At 37.9% G+C, this 18,120-nt stretch overlaps 1 protein-coding gene across 8 annotated transcripts in view; it reads right to left on the reverse strand.

The window, feature by feature from the left end:
* edil3a (EGF-like repeats and discoidin I-like domains 3a) overlaps positions 1-18,120 on the reverse strand; it is a 133,165-nt gene that overhangs the window by 88,707 nt on the left and 26,338 nt on the right. For 3 of the 8 annotated variants that reach the window (XM_028033496.1, XM_028033495.1, XM_028033494.1), the window contains 2 exons: positions 14,587-14,613; positions 6,318-6,446 (listed from right to left, as the gene is read on the reverse strand). In XM_028033496.1, the coding sequence (XP_027889297.1) occupies positions 6,318-6,446; positions 14,587-14,613 (156 nt within the window). Of the gene's footprint in view, positions 1-6,317; positions 6,447-14,586; positions 14,617-18,120 lie in introns of all 8 variants that reach the window. The other 5 variants (XM_028033493.1, XM_028033492.1, XM_028033491.1 and 2 more) reach the window with 2 other exon arrangements.

Here is an 18,120-nt window from a genome sequence, read left to right on the forward strand (position 1 = left end):
CAATTTTTAAAGGTCTGTGATATACCATGAACATTGAAAAGCAACAGCAGTAGAAGAACAAGCACTTCATGCTTCATCGCGATCTTGGCTAGATTGACTTTAACAGCGCTGCTTCACAGTGCGAGAAAAACCCCAACCACCTCAATCATGGAGAGAGGAAGTATAATCAGCAAACCCAAAAATACCCCCCTTCCTCTGAGACTGCATCGTCCTGTTGCCTGCTAACAAAGTCTCTCTCCCTTCCTTTGCAATCACAAAATACTGTATATGTGCAGTTAGTGTGCAGCATCACCTCCTGTGACGTAGTGGCAGGTTTGAGAAGTAACTGTTTTTGGTGCTGGAAATCCCTTCGCTTTCTGTTGCAGGTGAAAGAAATGATAAGTGTTTCTGAAAGAGTTCCTACAAGCAGTGTTTTACTAACGTCAAACGTTTAAAGCTGTTGTAGATAAAAAAATTCCCTTCTCACCCACCGCGGGTGGTTCTTATCCTCTGAGCCCGGGTCCTCTACCAGAGGCCTGGGAGCTTGAGGGTTCTGCGTAGTATCTTGGCTGTGCCAAGGACTGCACATTTCTGGACTGAGATGTCTGATGTTGTTCCTGGGATCTGTTGTAGCCATTGGTCCAGTTTGGGGGTGACTGCCCCGAGGGCCCCGATGACCACAGGCACCACTGTGGTCTTCACCTTCCAGGCCCTCTCCAGTTCCTCCCTGAGGCCCTGGTATTTCTCTAGTTTCTCGTGCTCCTTTTTCCTGATATTGCAGTCGCTTGGTATTGCTACATCTACCACAACGGCTTTCCTCTGTTGTTTATCCACTACGACAATGTCTGGTTGGTTCGCCATTACCATTTTGTCTGTCTGGATCTGGAAGTCCCACAGGATCTTAGCTCTGGCGTTCTCCGTCACCTTTGGGGGTGTTTCCCACTTTGATCTCGGGGTTTCCAGTCCATATTCTGCACAGATGTTTCTGTACACTATGCCTGCAACTTGGTTATGTCGTTCCATGTACGCTTTCCCTGCCAGTATCTTGCACCCTGCTGTTATGTGCTGGACTGTCTCAGGGGCCTCCTTGCACAACCTACACCTTGGGTCTTGTCTGGTGTGGTAGATCTGGGCCTCTATTGCTCTGGTGTTTAGGGCCTGTTCCTGGGCGGCCAGGATGAGGGCCTCTGTGCTGTCCTTGAGTCCAGCTTTTTCCAGCCATTGGTAGGATTTACTGATATCAGCCACTTGGGTTATTTGCTGGTGGTACATCCCATGTAGGGGCTTGTCCTCCCATGATGGTATCTCTGGCACCTCAACCTCCGTTCCCTGTTGTCTGAGATATTCACTGAGCACATTGTCTGTTGAGGCTTTGTCCCTGATGTATTTATGGATCTTAGTTGTTTCGTCCTGGACTGTGGTTCTCACACTCACTAGTCCTCTGCCTCCTTCCTTGCGGCTCGTGTACAGTCTCAGGGTGCTGGATTTGGGATGGAACCCTCCATGCATTGTTAGTAGTTTTCTAGTCTTAATATCCGTGGCTTTTATCTCCTCCTTTGGCCAGCTAATTATTCCAGCAGGGTATCTGATTACTGGCAGGGCATAGCTGTTTATCGCACGGATTTTGTTCTTGCCATTGAGCTGGCTTCTCAGGACTTGCCTTATTCGTTGGAGGTATTTAGCTGTGGCTCCTTTCCTTGTGACCTCATCGAGGTTGCCATTTGCTTGTGGTATACCTAGGTACTTGTAACTGTCCTCTATGTCTGCTATTGTTCCTTCTGGGAATGAGACCCCTTCTGTGCGGATGACCTTCCCCCTCTTGGTGATCAGCCGACCACACTTCTCTAGTCCGAATGACATCCCAATGTCCATGCTGTAGATCCTGGTGGTGTGGATCAGTGAGTCGATGTCTCGCTCACTCTTGGCATACAGCTTGATGTCATCCATGTAGAGAAGGTGACTGATGTTGGCCCCATTTTTGAGTCGGTATCCGTAGCCAGTCTTGTTGATAATTTGGCTGAGGGGGTTCAGGCCTATGCAGAACAGTAGCGGGGACAGAGCATCTACTTGGTATATGCCACATTTGATGGACACTTGTGCAAGTGGTTTGCAGTTGGCTTCAAGGGTGGTTTTCCACAGCCTCATCGAGTTTGCAATGAAGGCTCTCAGAGTCTTGTTGATGTTATACAACTCTAAGCATTCAATGATCCAAGTATGCGGCATTGAGTCATAGGCTTTCTTGTAATCAATCCAAGCCAGTATATATACTGTATATAAGGATTAAAATATGCATAGGTTCCAACACCTGAGTTTCAGTACAGCCTTGGGTTGTAGGGGTGTGTATTCTTGTTTTATTAAAAAACAGTTTACACAAAGAGACTTGGAGGGCAAAAGAGGGAATAAAATTTGCCAGAAAAGAAAATGGAGTCACCATTGGATTCCTTCTTTGAAGGTGCAATGTACACTAAGCAATTCAGTGATGCAGTGCTAAACAGGGCACAAGAAAATAAGCACACAGCAAGTCTTTATAGAGTCACTTTCTTTCTTCCAGCCTGATGAAAGTCAGCCCATAGTCTGCCCCATGTGGACTGAATATCAGTCATGATTTCTCAATGCTTTCACATGACGTTAAAGCTGTAAAACTGGATCTGATTTTCAATGTGACAAAAAGCCCTGTCCAAGCAACAGGACTAATCAGGCAGCATGATATCGACTGTCAATACAGGATCAAACACTGGGGCAAAGCTTAAAAAAGAAAGCACTTCACACATCCTACATTTAGCCTTAATCAATCTTGCTCTGCTGGGGTGTTTCAAGACACATTGATCAACAGCCAAGATGGAATCTGTTCAAAGAACTTGCTGGAGAAGAAAGGTTGGAGAAATATTGAGGAAGAAGGTGAGTAATTGTCTTCCATGAGCAAATTTAACCAGACTATTTCTTCTTTCTTTTTCTGCTTTTAAGCTTTGAAAACAATCAAAACAAGTGTAAAATTTATAGTATGATTTATAGCAGGGATCACAAATAAACCAAGGGGAATCAGGCAAACTACATCCCATCAATCCTGTTTATATCCATCAAAACATCAAACTGTTTTTGTAGTAAGATGGCAGCAAAAAACATTTTGCCTGGAAAAACTACATCTCCAGCAGATTACAAAGCATTTGCCCTTGACAGACTGAAAACTCGTCCCCGAAAAATGATCTGCAACCTCATGACGTCTGAGGCAATCAGTCCCAATCTTCACACTGTGACAGCTCATTATAGCGTTTGGCTACTCGCCCAATAACGGCACACTTGTTCTCTTGTCACCACGGGGACATGACGCCACACTATTCGAAAGATAAATGACTTGGTGATAATCATGGCTCAAGCAGTGACACTAACCCGTTAACCCCGGTTTTCACAAGCACGATTGTAACTTTGATGATAATTTATATCAAAAAGGTTTGAAGCTCCACACAATTCCAGATATTCCAGATTGTAGTATGACTGAAAACCCATCATTATTGTTCCGCCTTGCAAGTGCCTGATTTTTCTTTAACTCTCTATACAGGTGCCTTCCAAATGCATGCATACCCTTCAAACTTTCTGTCACATTACAACCAAATGCATTAACACAATTTTATTGAGCTTTTATGTAATGGACCAACTCAAAGCGGTGCATATTTATGAAGTGGAAGGATCTATTTATTTATTTTTATTTTTTTACAAATTATACTCTGAAAAGTGTGCAGTGAATATGTATTGAGTCCCTTTTTACTTAGATACTCCTAAATAAAAGTCCAGCGCCACCAATGGCCTTTAAACTAAATAACAAAAATAGTCATTCATCCATTCATTCTGTATGGTCTACCAATACCAGACCATGCAGAGACTGTTCATCTGTCTATGAGGACCATGATTCTTAATGCTGGACCCAATGCATATTTGGGGTGTTCCCCTGCTGCCACACACCTGATTTAAATGAATACGGGGATCAACAGGCTTCTGCAGCACTTGATGCCATACTGAGGAGGCAATGGAATAATTCAAATCAGGTGAGCTGGAGCAAGGACACATCTAAAACATGAAGGGCAATGGATCTGAGGACAGGGGCTGAGAACCACTGTTCCAGGAGAAACAATAATTCTAATGCCCTGATAATTTATTGGGAGGAATTACCCTGACACAGATTTGGTTATTAATGTATTCAGGCACACTGGCTCTCATTTAACTGTAAAGACCATGAGGGAAATTTGCAGCCATTAATGTGTGTTCAGCCCATATCAAATCAGTTTTTCACCACCATTAGGGCTTAATAGGAAACAATAAATGAATTATGATGCACTAGCCAATTTCCCACAGTTTGAGGTATAAATAAAGAAAATGACATGCAGCTTATACGGTGTCTCCAATTTTATGTTTTGTCACCTGAAATTGAATACAAAAGATAACTGTGATGTGAAAATACGTAATGATTAAAAATACTACTGTAAGAGACTGTTTCGCATTTTGCATTAACTATTAAAGCTGATGTTTTGAGACGCTCTTTCTCCCCTTATCTCTGTGCTTATTTCTCATATTCTATTAAACAAATAAGCACACATCTGAGCACAAGGTTTGCATCATGAAACCCTCAACCTGTCACTGCACACTGTAAAAGTGCACCTGCAGGGAAAGACGACTGTGTTATTCAAACTTCTGTAATGCTCATCGAAGCACACAAGCAGATGGGAAAGCCAGAAAATCTGGTCTATTTATGAGACGCTGGATTGTATCGCAGATAGACACAGTCAAATACATAGATTCAAAATTATACAATACCTTATTAATGTAGGTTCCATGTTATTATATTTTAAAGTAGGTTTGTTGATTATCCTTTGAGCTAAGGATTTTATTTCCTTTCATAATTTATATTTGCATTCCTATGTATGGTTTGCTTGTTCTTCTGCTGCATGTGGGAGTAAAGGATGGTTTGTCCTGTTTGTCATATATGCTGGCCCTGTTACTGACTCATTGGTGTCCCCTCCGGGGTGTATGTTGTCTCTCACCCACTGACTGCAGGAGATTAGCATTAACCTTTTCCCATGACCCTGAGTCGGATTGAGAAAGTATACATAATGGATCAGTGGATGGAGTTGACACATCTTTCATTTATTGTTAAATTTGTTTTGCAGCCTTAATACAGAATTGAAGCTGTGAGAGTTAATGGAATGCAAAAACAATTTTAGTTATTATTTCTTGATCTCCTTTAGAGAACAGTGAGGTTAAATTACACACAGTTGGAATCAAGTATTTGTAAAAAAAATAATAATTGAAGCCCATGTTATTTTTTTTTACTTCACAATTATTATTCAACCAAATAAACAAATTAAATTTTGCTATTCAAAATATTACAAAGGCTCTACTTCCTAAATAGCTGAAAATGATCAATCTATACAAGCAGAGATGCTTTTTTGTCTACAAGTAATGTGGGTTGAGGTCGATTTTAAGAATTCATTTTTGTCAAGCTTTCCAGCTGCCATCACCTCCATCGATTAGTGAATGTAACCTAGCACACCATCAAGCCACAGCTACCAAACCTAAACACACTCAGTAAACAATCAGACTACAGAAAAGAAGGGCAGCAGCATAATCATGTACATCATGTACTGAGGAAACCATCTGCTTCCATCTGGAAAATGATTCAACACAGTAAGATAAAGCAACAACAGACTGACAAACAGCTTTTATCCCACAGCGATGGCCTCCGTGACTTTTACATACAAAAGAAGTAAAAAAAACTAAAACTGTAAGCACAGATGTATACATTAAACTGTGAAGAACACAAAGTGAAATAACTGTGTGATTACATAACGCTTGGAGACCTTACTGACTTTAGACAGTGTAGCTGCTATTAATAAGAATATCTTCCAAACTCAATTAATTTCACATCTGTTCTGTTTTTATATGAGAACATTTGATTCTAGTAGTCAAGATATATTTTGAGTTGAAATACTCTTTTTTCCTCATAACTTGTTACTGAGGCACACATTTTTTTATTATAGTCTTAGCACTACTTCAACACAGCCAACTCAGTCTGATTCTGAACAAAAAAAAGCGAGCTCAGCTTTCTTTTTTCTTCAACCAACCTCATGTTCTGCTAAGACTGATCTCTCAAAATTATCCACAGCACAAGGTAATTCGCTGTGTGGAAAAAAACTGATCAAAAAGAAAAATTGCAATATATTTTCTGGTACACCAGTGCTGCAGAGAAAGCAGAAGTTATCTGAATCTCTACAAACATGCTGTTTGTATTTATTCAATTATTGATTATGCCAAATTGAGTTTGGATGTTAAAGACAGAACACACTTACTGTGCTGGCAGTGAATTCCACTAAAGCCTTGTGGACACTTGCACACGTAACCAATGAACGTATCGCCTCTGTAAGTCTCACTGATCTCACAAGTTCCTCTGTTGTGGCAGGGGTTTGGATGACAAGGACCTGTGCAGGAGCGAAAGAAAACACATACACAGTTTCATTTATCACATTCTCATTTACTAAGTCTACAAAAACATACTGCAAATAGGTAATATATTTACTCTGTCAGAGTGCATTGTGTTTCATTATGAGCTCTCTCTGACAATAAAATGAGTAAAAATGTAGACAACCTCACCCACACAGTGATTTAAGAGCCACATAAAAGAAAAGCATATAATATTTCATGAGCTTTGAAAACTCATTTAAAGTAAGTTTGTACACATACATTTATTCAAAAATACCCTGTAAGATTACATGCAAGTAGAAAAAGTGTTTGACGGGCAAGTTGAAAAATATCCAACAGTACAGACACCATAGTTGCAGAAAGTTATCCAACAGATTAAGGTTGGCTACAAAGGTGACTAAAAATTCCTGTTTCGTGTGAGAGTGGATGCTATTATAAATTGCTTTTCATTGGATCATAAAGCAATCCTAATTTTAGCAGTGCTTCACCGTTTGGTGAAAAAGAAGACAAAAATTACAGACCGAAGACAATTTTGATCACTTAGTTTGATGTTTCCTACCTATGTCATGTGCAATTGAAATGTAATATTTAACACCTCAATTTTAAATGTATGCTACATGGAACTTACTTTTTGAAGTAAAACTAGAAAAAGAGAAATAATCCATGTGAAAAAGAGCTTAGTCAGCAGCCAAGTAGATTTATATCGGCAGCCATTTGCAATACGGCATTTATTGCACTTTTCTGCAAGACAGAAGCCGTTCCCCTTCAATAAATAAAATCCACAAAGCCACTCAGGTGCCAAAAGGCTCTTCTGGGAACATCAGAACACAAAAAGCAAAATCCTCTTTGCAAATGAAGAAAATGTGCCACCATGTGTACACACTTCCCAACCACTTGTGTTCAGAAAATAAGGCCCTTCATAGCAACCCCTTAATATCATCGCATAATATTAATAATATCATCGCATAATATGTACATACTAATGTACAAAAAAGTACATTAGGTAATTTAACTGGGATGAAAGGGGAGAGGCAGAAATATATAGGGGGGAAAAAAGTTGATGAAAAACCTTTTGAGAGTTCCTTAAAACGTCTAGCAAAAGAACACAGGAGTGGTTTCAGGAAGAGTCTGTAAAAGTCCTGGAATGACCCAGTTAGGATTATAGTGCTGTAAAGCAGCCCCAGAAGGACCTGAAAATAAAAATGTGCTGATGTTTCAGATCAAAAAAAAAATCTTTCTTCAATAAAGAAGAGAAGAAAACTTCAAAGACTGGCTGTGCCAAGCTGTAGTATCATTCTGGAAGAAGAGTACCGTTGCTGCCAAAATAGTTTTAGACATTTAAGTTAAAACTTAATGACACATTTAAACATGAACATTTACAATTTCAAACATTCAAACATTTGAATGGCTATGGAAATATCTTATGTCAGGATGCTTAGTCCTTGACTTCACATTGATTATAAATACAAAAAAATAAATAAATCTTTGATACCATACAGTGCTTTGTAAAAGTATCCACATTCCTTGAAGTCCTTCACATTACAACCCAAAACCTCCAATTTTTAGGATATGATGTAATGGACTAACTGAGCATAGACTGTAATCATGTAGTGGAAGGAAAGAAACCCATGGTTTTCTGCTTTTTAACAATATGTGGAATGCATTCAGTTCCCAGTCAACACATAGTAAAATCAGCTTTTGCTCCATTTACAACTACAGAGTGGTTAATGCACGTCTGTACCAGTTTTCCACACCTATGCCATGAATATTGTAAGTTTGAAGTTTGCAAAATTAATCGGGTAGGTTAGAGTGTCTGGGAACATCAATGTCCAAGTCTTGGCACAGATTCTCAATTGAATTTATTTCTGGATTTTGACTGGATTCACATTGTAGTTCTAACTGTATGTTCAGGGTTGTTGTCCTGCTGAAAGTGAACAACTGCCCCCAGGTGTATCAATGGCCCATTCATTGCTCTATTGGCACTTCACCGTTCAATTTGACAAAAATGTTGAATTTTATTACTTGACTGTATCCTAAACTGGGTGAAGTTATCTTGTCTTTCTTGTTTTGTTCCTGTATAGCCCAGAACAATCATGTAAAATAGATTTTTGTTTTTATCTTTCTTATTTTTTTTGTTTTGTTTTAACATTCTCTTCCTAATTAAACTAAAGTTACAAACAAACAACAAACAAACAAAAAAATAGTACAATAAAGCTACACAATTCCAGCCTGCCTGCAGAAAAGAAGTGGCTGTTTATGTTTTACCTGGCCAAATCCCTGGTCAGTACAGCTTGGCATACAAAAAGCTGTTGTGATCCCTAATTTGCATGGGAATTCATGTTCATGGTAATTAGGTATATGCATACTGGTTGTGTACACACTGGCCCATTCATCACGACCATTGTTTTTGCTTTATTATTCGGTTGCAGGGAACAATAGCAGGGCCGTGAGTGCATAGCAAATCAGAAAAAAAGGAATATCTGAACACTTTTCCACTTGCAAGTTTTTTACTCTCCTCTCCTAAAAATGAAATTAAATGGATATTTTAATCAACAAACAACCAAATATACAATTAAGCACATCATGGTAACATGGTCGGGGTTTTTTGCTTCAGAACTAAGGCTAGAAAAGCTTCTAAAGTCCATCTCTGAATGATAGCAACAAATACATCTAAATATAAACACATTGATATAAAAGGAAATTTATATGGGTTCATATGGTGGTCAATATTTAATTCAAAGCTGGTAAAACATGTGTTGACATGAAAATCAAAACAAGCCAGTATTTCTTTTTCTCCCCACTGCATGTTTTTTTCTGAAGTTCCCTCCTTTTTGTGCCTCTTCAGCTCTGCTTTTGAAAAGGCACATGTCAGTGGTAAAAAAAAAATAAAATGCTCTGACAAGGCTGTTATTTCATTCTAAGTGATAAACAACAAAATGTCCCAAGGGTGAGACTACCGTGCTCTCTTAAGTTAGTGTGACAAATTAAAAGCCACAAGTGCAAAATTTGACAGTATCACAAAAAAGGGGAGAGGTTTGAACTGTCATCTGCTGAGCCGTGGAAGCTGTGCGTCAACTTGAAAAAGTCTACAGTGTTGGTTGAAGATGTGCTCAGCAGAAAAATGCATGAAAAAATAAGCATCAATGCCAGGCATATTGATTTTTCTCCACTGCAGCTTTAACATAAATTTACTTATATTAAGTTTTATCTAACTGGAGGCAATGTTTTGGAGCAGCCCAATCAAGGTACTGACTTAAATTTGATTTAAAGATAAATAAAATATAAAAACTTGGAGGGAGGTGAAGATAAGGATAGAGGTAAGGAGGCTTTCCAACCTCAAAGAATTAAAGCTCATCACAAGGATAAATTGTCAAATTATCCAGAGAAAATATGCAAAGAAACCTTGCCAGCATTTATAGAAGTTGTTTAGCTGCTGTATTAGCAATAAGTATTGTCCTTTTTTATTGTGGAAAAAGGCATACGTATCTTTTAAGGTGTGATATTTTCGCAGAATATATATAAAAGCAAAGTGATTTTTTCAAATTTAAACTTTTTTTTATTTCTTATTATCTTTTAAGATATCTTTTAAGAAATTCCTATCAGAAACAAACTTCTTGATTGAATGAAGATTTTCTGAGACTAAATTTGCAGGGGTATGAATTTTTGTTTACTTGTTTATTTAAGGATCCCCATTAGTCTGTATCATAATAGCGATTATTCTTCCTGCAGAGCTTAGCTGTAACTAAAAGGGAGTGAGGGAAAACCAGGATGAAATAAACTGGAACTGTTCTTATTTTGAACATTAGATAAGTTATTCTGAACTGCTAATAAAAGCCCCCTAAGATCAATAGTAGCAGAAGAAGAGTTTGAAGAGGAAGTGTATTCTGGATACAACTCTAACTGAAAAGTTTGGCCCATTGTCATCAAACATTTAGCGATCAAGCATTCCCTTAAACCATGCTTAAAGCCTGTAAAAATGGACATGCTTTCAGTCACTACCTTGCTGCTCTGTTTGGCGAGTGCCACACACACTGAGAGCAAACTGTTACGAATGGCCAATGTGCACAAACAGGTGAAGAGGTCAGTCATGTTGCCTTAAAACAAGTCGTGCGACTGCACTTCCAGCGTGAATTAGTCAGAGAGCCACAGGACAATTTTAAGATTAATAGAATAAAGATGAATAAGGCCCACACATGCATGGGGAAACATGGAAACTTGGAATATAAATGCTGCACGTCTGAATTTTGAACTTGTGAAGAAGATGTCAGACATCAATGCAACACACAATTATTTGTCTGCAGAAAATGCAAACACCTAAGTATGTGGAATATTTTGATATCCTTCCTCAATATTAATGACCCACAAACACTAAAAGTCATTATTGGCAAAACTGGAATGCTAGAAAGGTATATAGCATGTTGTCAGTGGATGCTCCCTCCACTCATGTATGTTGTATGATGAATGAATGTGAGGTGCATGTCCAGAGGAACTATTAGAGGCTTTCTAGTGTGAATGTCAGCTGCTACTGTGATATATACACCAATGCTCGCTCAAAGATTGATGGGATCCTGTGTCTTTTCCAGCGCTGGCTTTGTGATTTCTTTTCTGACTGCAAAACAAAGGCCAATCAATCAGCTGCAAAAACCTGACCAATGGTTAAACAGGGGAGAGCATTATCTGCTTCCTTTGAGGATCAATGAGGAGGACTTAACTTTTTCAAGGTTAAGGGTGCATATGTAGCTTTACATCTTAGCTGGAAGCTGTCACAAACATTTTGCTGTAAATCTGACATTACAAAAACTGCTGGTGTTCTTAGGGAGAAAACAGAATTACAGATTCTTCTGTGGCTGCAAAAAAAAATATGACAGACTAGCAGGTGGCGTAGAAAGACTCCAAAAACAATTTATCAAACAGAAATGAATACAGTAATGTTGAAAAGCATTTGTTTTCAGTAATTCAATTAAGAAAAGTCACAATATATAAATTGATTACAGACAATGTTGTGTGGTCTTTCAAGCCTTTAGTTCATTTTAGTTTGATGGTTATGACTTTGCTGCAATACATAAATTGTTTAGTAATATTCTAATGTATTAAGACCCACCTGTGCTATTGGCTAGTTTTATTCCCAAAAGAGGACACAAGGTCATATTGGATTTTACAGAAGAAAAGCACTTGAAAATAAGTCTTAATCCTAACCAAGAGGAGTAAATATTATTCAGAACAGAGCTGCCCAGAATAATACTTTAGTCCTCTAGATTGAAAATGTGTTATTTCAACAAGATTTAGCAGCCAAAACTGAAGAGTCTCACTGAAAGCATAACTGAATATGAAACTCTGCTTCGGATTTAACTAGATTTTTTCCTCGTCTTACAAAGTGCTGAGTTAATAGTGGTAAGCCAGCCTATCAAAAACCTTGTAAGCCTTTCAGAAAATCTTTATTCAAAGGACACACACGCACGCAGACACCCCCTCTCACACACACACAGATTTCACCTGTCTCATGAGTGTGAAATTTGCATGTAAGATCCTCTGATCTGACTGTGCACTCATCAACATCACATAGAAATCTAACATGGCCTAATTGTGTCAAATCTATTTTAACCCAGCTTCTTTTTTCCATGATGGCTTCATTGGTTCACAGGTTTCCTGGTGAATGCACCCATCCTGCACCTCCTCTGATGAAAGTTGGCATCGTACCACCAATATTACATCCAGGCTCTCAGCATGTGCCACCCCATGCTTATGCTTTTAGAAAGTTCCTGGCCTCCTATTCACAGGGTCCTTTCCCAATCTACCATTTTAACCCATCAGCATTTCACAGCGTCAAACAAAAAACACTCAGAGGTGACGGTGGTAAGAATTTCGCAGAAACAAAATTGTTTGAAATATGTCAAAAAAATATCCAAAAGGAGGGGTCATGCTGGGGATCATCCGGCAGTTGAGGAGGATCGAGAGGAAGGCAAGAGTTGGAAAATGCCATGGAAATGTCAAAGCCATACCCAGCTACCCCCCAAGGGTCTCCTTAATAATAAAAAAGTCCAATTTTGAGTTAGAGTTTTGGCTAACAGAAAATACAGAGAACACCCCACATCTCCTACCCCCTGAAATAAGATTGATCTGTGCAATCAAAGGATCTGATTATGCAGATTACAAATATGTTGGTCCTGATTTGCTTAATTCCTCAAAACTGTCAACAGTAATTTGGCCTTTCATGTCAATCTGCCCTATTTTCTCCTACAGTTGAGTTCCAGGTCAGTGGGCACAAAATTAAAACCACCACTGCTCCCAACAAACTCCTGAAGTGTTTACATTCCTGCTATTGTTTGCAATATTTTATTTGATTGTTTTTAAGATACACGTGGAGCTTTTGTCTGCTCAATGGCAAAACATAACTGCAATAATAATTCAATATTGTAAATATATTCAGTGTTGAAAGAGAAAAGTTCCTCAAAGGAATAATTTTGCACTGACAAGTTATATTTAATATAATTATTTTGTTGTGACTGACTCACAACAGAAGTTTCTTGTTAATATGTATGTATGATAATGTTAAATAATCTGACATGACAAAATAAGTAATATTAGGTGTTTTAACTGATAATTTCCCACAATGCTGTTGTTTAATTTTTGTTCTCTCACATCCTTTAAGTGATTCGAGTCACAGATTACACATGTCTTTGCATTAGAAAAACAAGCTATTTTGATTCCATGGGTATTATGTCCAATCCCTCTTGATTTAACCAACTTAATCTCAAATACGCAGCAGGGATTAAGAATAATGACATTTGCAGATAAAGACAAACAGATGCTGAAGATGCAGTTTGTATGTTTGCTTTTTTTCTTGCGTTTACATTTTAACCATATCAGTGCTGAAGTTAAAAGCATTTACTTTATTTTTTTTAATTTGCTGTGGTTCCGCTTTCATAGAAAAAATTTCACACATGTATGTTATATTATTAAAATTAGACCAGCATCTCTAATTTGCATTCTGTACTTAAACATTACTGGGGTGCACAGAGCTGACTTAAAACACAAAGCACACACTTTGTACCCAGACTGAAGTTAATGGCATGCATTAATGGCCACAATGCTGTTATATGCAAAGTGAAGATTCAAACATGTCTATATCCCATTGCTGCTCTGATGATAATGAAAAAAAATGTGAGCACTCAAACAAAAAATAATCAGAGGACAAAGTTGAAATGTGAACTTCTGGAACTCAGACTTTGTGCGATAAAGATAAAACATTAACCAAGTCTACTGTTTGGATAAATCCTAAACAGGACAGTTTTAAGAACTGAATTGCAAAAATGATGTAATCGTGTATTTTCCTGATTCAACATCATTTGCAAGTTGACTACAGCAGATAAAACATCAGTAAGAGAGAACTTAGGGAGAATTTCATAGACATGTTATATGAACTAAAAACATTTAGTTCCTTGACTCAATACCCTAATATATAAATACAGTAAGTCCCCACAATCCTGAATCCTATAATAATCTTAACCTATCAAGTTCTTTTATTTTTTTTTGTCCTTAAATAAATAATCTCCATCAACAATGAGCAAAGTATCAAATACAATACTGAAATACTCATGATGTGGAAAGTGGTGGCAAAAGCTTGGCATCTATTACATAAAGAAGTCTTTAAAATGGCAAACATGCAGTTCTCACATGAATGGTGTCCTGGGTAATCCATTCTTTTAATAATCAAGCTCTGGTTTGATCAGTCCAAGTATTTTCAATTTTGTCTGGGGCACATATCTCATATAGTTATCAAAGCAAAACAAACGACTTGTGAAATTTACTCATTGACTGTTGCAGTGTCCAGCAGAGCAAGCAACACTGAGCATGTGCAAAGAAGGTCATCATGAATTAGTTCCTCAAACTCTACGTCTACAATCTCCACATGGATCATGGATGTTTTTAAAATGCTCAAGTGAACAAGAGGTGCATAAACATCTGAAAAACATAGAACATTGTAATCTCTCATTTTCACTCTCCAGCTCCCCGGTGGTAGATTATTTTCCTGTCAACCTTAATGTGGCATAAAAGCAAACACACAAACAAGCCCAAATAAATAAACAGAAAGTGAGTAAGTTACAGAGGTTATGTTACAAAGAATTAAAACTTCCCTACCTGGAGAAGTTGGTTCCTCACCATCTGCTGCTGTATAGGGAAAAAAGGAAAGGAGAGGAAGATGAAAAAATATATGTTAGCTTTATTACGACTGTGTCACAGTTTTCAGGACAGCAGTTTGTATGCAACACTGCTGATCTGGCTACACTATTAACCATATACTGCAATGCCATATGCACATTTAGCATGCGATTCCCATGAGCATAACATATGCAAAACCAGACCTAGCTGCCATCTGTAGAGCGCTGCATCAGCAAAGCAGCATATTTACTAAAGCAACACTAAGTTACTCTAAATCATAACCTGGCACTGAGTCAGGCCCTATAAACCCCCACCCCCTCGTTTAGACTCCCAGTCCTGGTCATTTGCATTTGACTAATAAGCGTTCATCACTGAGAACCGCTGTAGGATTAGCCCCTGTGGCATTCACACTTGTTTGCTCCATCCTGAGATTTGAGGCTCTGGTCCAGTTCCACAGCTGAGATTTGGCCTGTCTACCATCATTAACAAAATCTTCAATCTCTATCATAACCCATGAAATTGCTCCAAAAACTGTGCTTGCAAGCTGATACAGAGGAACTAAGCTAAAGGCATTAGATGCAGGGATAACAGAAAGATGGCATTTCTTATAGGAGATGATAAGAAATATAAACCAATGGATGGATGAATGGATGAACAAACAGGGGCTGAATGTACAGGATTTGCTGCTCTGTCGAGCAAAATATGCATGACTTTAGTTTTTCTATAATGCACTGACAGTAACACAGCTTACCAATGCCTGCTTAATTAAACTGAATACCAAACAGATATTAGCATATAGAGGGCTTAAGTCTGCATAAGACACAAAGCAGGCAGTTGGAGAGATATCCAGCCATGAGGAAAGGCAGCATGGGGTGATTATTTCTTCTCTCTTCTCTCTGCCTCTTTTATATTTGTATTTATTGCATTTTTCCTGTTTGAAATTGAGATTGTTTCAGAATTTAGTTTCTAAAAATAAAAAACAAAACAAAGCCACAACATGGACCTTTCAAGAAATCAGTCTCAGCAGAAAGGTTCTGTAATGACATATCTGTCAAGACCTCCACTTAGTCTAAAGCTGCTTCTTAAATCAAAGTCCTTCATACCAAAAAAGGAAAAGGTGACTCCATGTATTTAAAAAGACCAGATGTAATTGTGGACCACAGCCATTCACACTGCTTTGCATGTGAGTGAAAGCCTAGACCAAAGTCATACAAAGCCTGAGCACTTTGTCAGCCTCTCATCTGTCTGGCAGCAGAAGCTCCCCTCGGTGTTTCCTCATGCATTCGGACCAGCGTAATCCCCAACCAAGCCGTTCCATGTTTCGCTTCATGACGGTTTTTTCCTGCAGTTTTTCTCCCTCCTCACTTACCAAGGGGTCAAGGCAGAAACTTGAAAAATCTTAAGACATGTTTTGTATACACACATAATTACACACTAGCAAATGAACAAGTAAAAAAAATAAATAAATAAGAGGAAAATAAAACATATGCCTCCGAGCACAGACAACGCTTCACACCCACACATAAATACACATGCAGAGAAGATAAAGAAGCAGAACATGAAGGTGTTTTTTTCTCTCTCTCTCCAAGTGTTGATGTAGTGAATCACAAGATAGCAAAGAACACTAGGCACACAAAACACTTGGCTGGTGTTCAACATAGATGTGTGAAATCACGCAGCATACGCTGCATCACAAGGTTTATCTCTTGTGGATAAGAGCACCACTCTTTATCTAATATTGTCAGGGAAAAAAACCTGTTATTTCATTTCATAATGAAACAAATTATAAGCAGAGTCATGATGATTGACTAAATTACCAAAGTTAAATGTCTAGTCTTGGGAGCTTTCAATACAGTCCAGAAACAAAGTAAGGCTGTGCATCACACTCAAGGTGCACACTAGAGTGAAGCAATCAACTGTGGCCAGCTTAGGGCCGCTCAAGCCACTGTAGCAGTAAAACTTTGTGTCAAAGCAGTCGAAGCAAAGATGGAGATTGCAACATTTTCCATAAACCATACCCCAAATGCCTTTATAAGCTAAAGGAATAGGCTTCCCTACAACTAAATGGCTAAAAACCAAATTATGCACAACACTGTCATGACCACCAGTAACAACCGTTGTCAAACAGCAGACAACATTTTTATCTGCTCGATACAAATCTTCAAAATTGTTCAAACTCTTCCAGGAAAAAGGTAAAGAATTGTTAAAGAAATTAAAAAATAAAAAACTCAGATGCCAGGGGAAAGTTAGATACAATAGTTTTATAATTTTACCAAAAGTGAGAAGCAGAACCAAATTAATTACCGTAGAGAATCAGATATTTTAGTCTTTCATTGAAATACTGCTCATCTATTAGCCAAATCGTGTGAGAATATTCAAAGAATTAAGATTAAAATTCTCTCTTCTGTGTGATTATGCCTAATCTTTAGTTTTTTTTCTTTAGCAGACATATTTCATTCTAACACTCAAATATGAAAGCCCCTTAATCCTAAAAAGCCTTTTTTTGTATGTCCTATTCAAACCAGAGAGCATCTTCATTTACCATATAAATGTGTGCTGCTTCAGTTAGTGAAATACCAGATAGATATTAGCGTTAATATGCAATCTAATAATGACGTTCATTTTCAGACAGTGAAAAGTAATGACATATTTCTAGCCAATATTTCATGTATAAAAACCCGGCATCTGACAAACTGGAACACTGTGAACAGTAGTCAAACAAACTGTGGGTTGATTTAAAAGGCAGATTTGCCTTTTAAATCAAAGGCAAATGATTGAAACACTGAAAGTGAAACACTTTGCTTGTTTCAGAGTGTACCCATCTGTCTGTCACACTGCAAGACTTCTTTAATGCAATCACAGATTTCACAGCATGAAGTTATATAAAGATGGACATTCCAGTGTCTGGGAATAATGCTGTCTACTGAGCCTGCAAATAGTGGTACAATGTGGCGAAGAGATGAATCCTCATTCTGTTCCTGTGTTTAAGAACATTTTATAGGCAGCAGTGATATGAGATGTGGTATAAAGCCTCTGCTGAAAATGCTGTATCATTTATGAAATTATATAAAAAATTGTCACCATGCTACTATGTGCAATCTAAAGAAATAGTCAATAGGAATATCTCCACTGTGCTCATCGCTCCTAAGGTTTTGTGGTTTATGACATGCATCTTAGAAAATTAAACCATACTTGAATGCTTTTAGAGAGAGGTGGGTTCTTTTTTTGTAGCAATCAGTTAAGCATTAGTGAATGTGAATGAAGAAATAAAGCTACAGGATCGTTTATTGAATATAAGATGAAGTTGTTATTTTGGTGTCAGCTGAAAATAAAGAATGTTAACTAATGGTGTGCTTTATTCATACTTGGAGGTCAAAATGATAATAAGATCCCTAAAGTCAAATCTTTGGGATCCCACATAAATAAAACACAATGTAGATTGCAGCTTTAATATCTTGTTAAACCATTAGAAAATATAGGAGTGGACAACTTGATATTTTAAACATGTCAATT

The sequence above is a fragment of the Xiphophorus couchianus genome, chromosome 12, assembly GCF_001444195.1.
Source record: "Xiphophorus couchianus chromosome 12, X_couchianus-1.0, whole genome shotgun sequence".
Taxonomy (NCBI): Eukaryota; Metazoa; Chordata; class Actinopteri; order Cyprinodontiformes; family Poeciliidae; genus Xiphophorus; species Xiphophorus couchianus.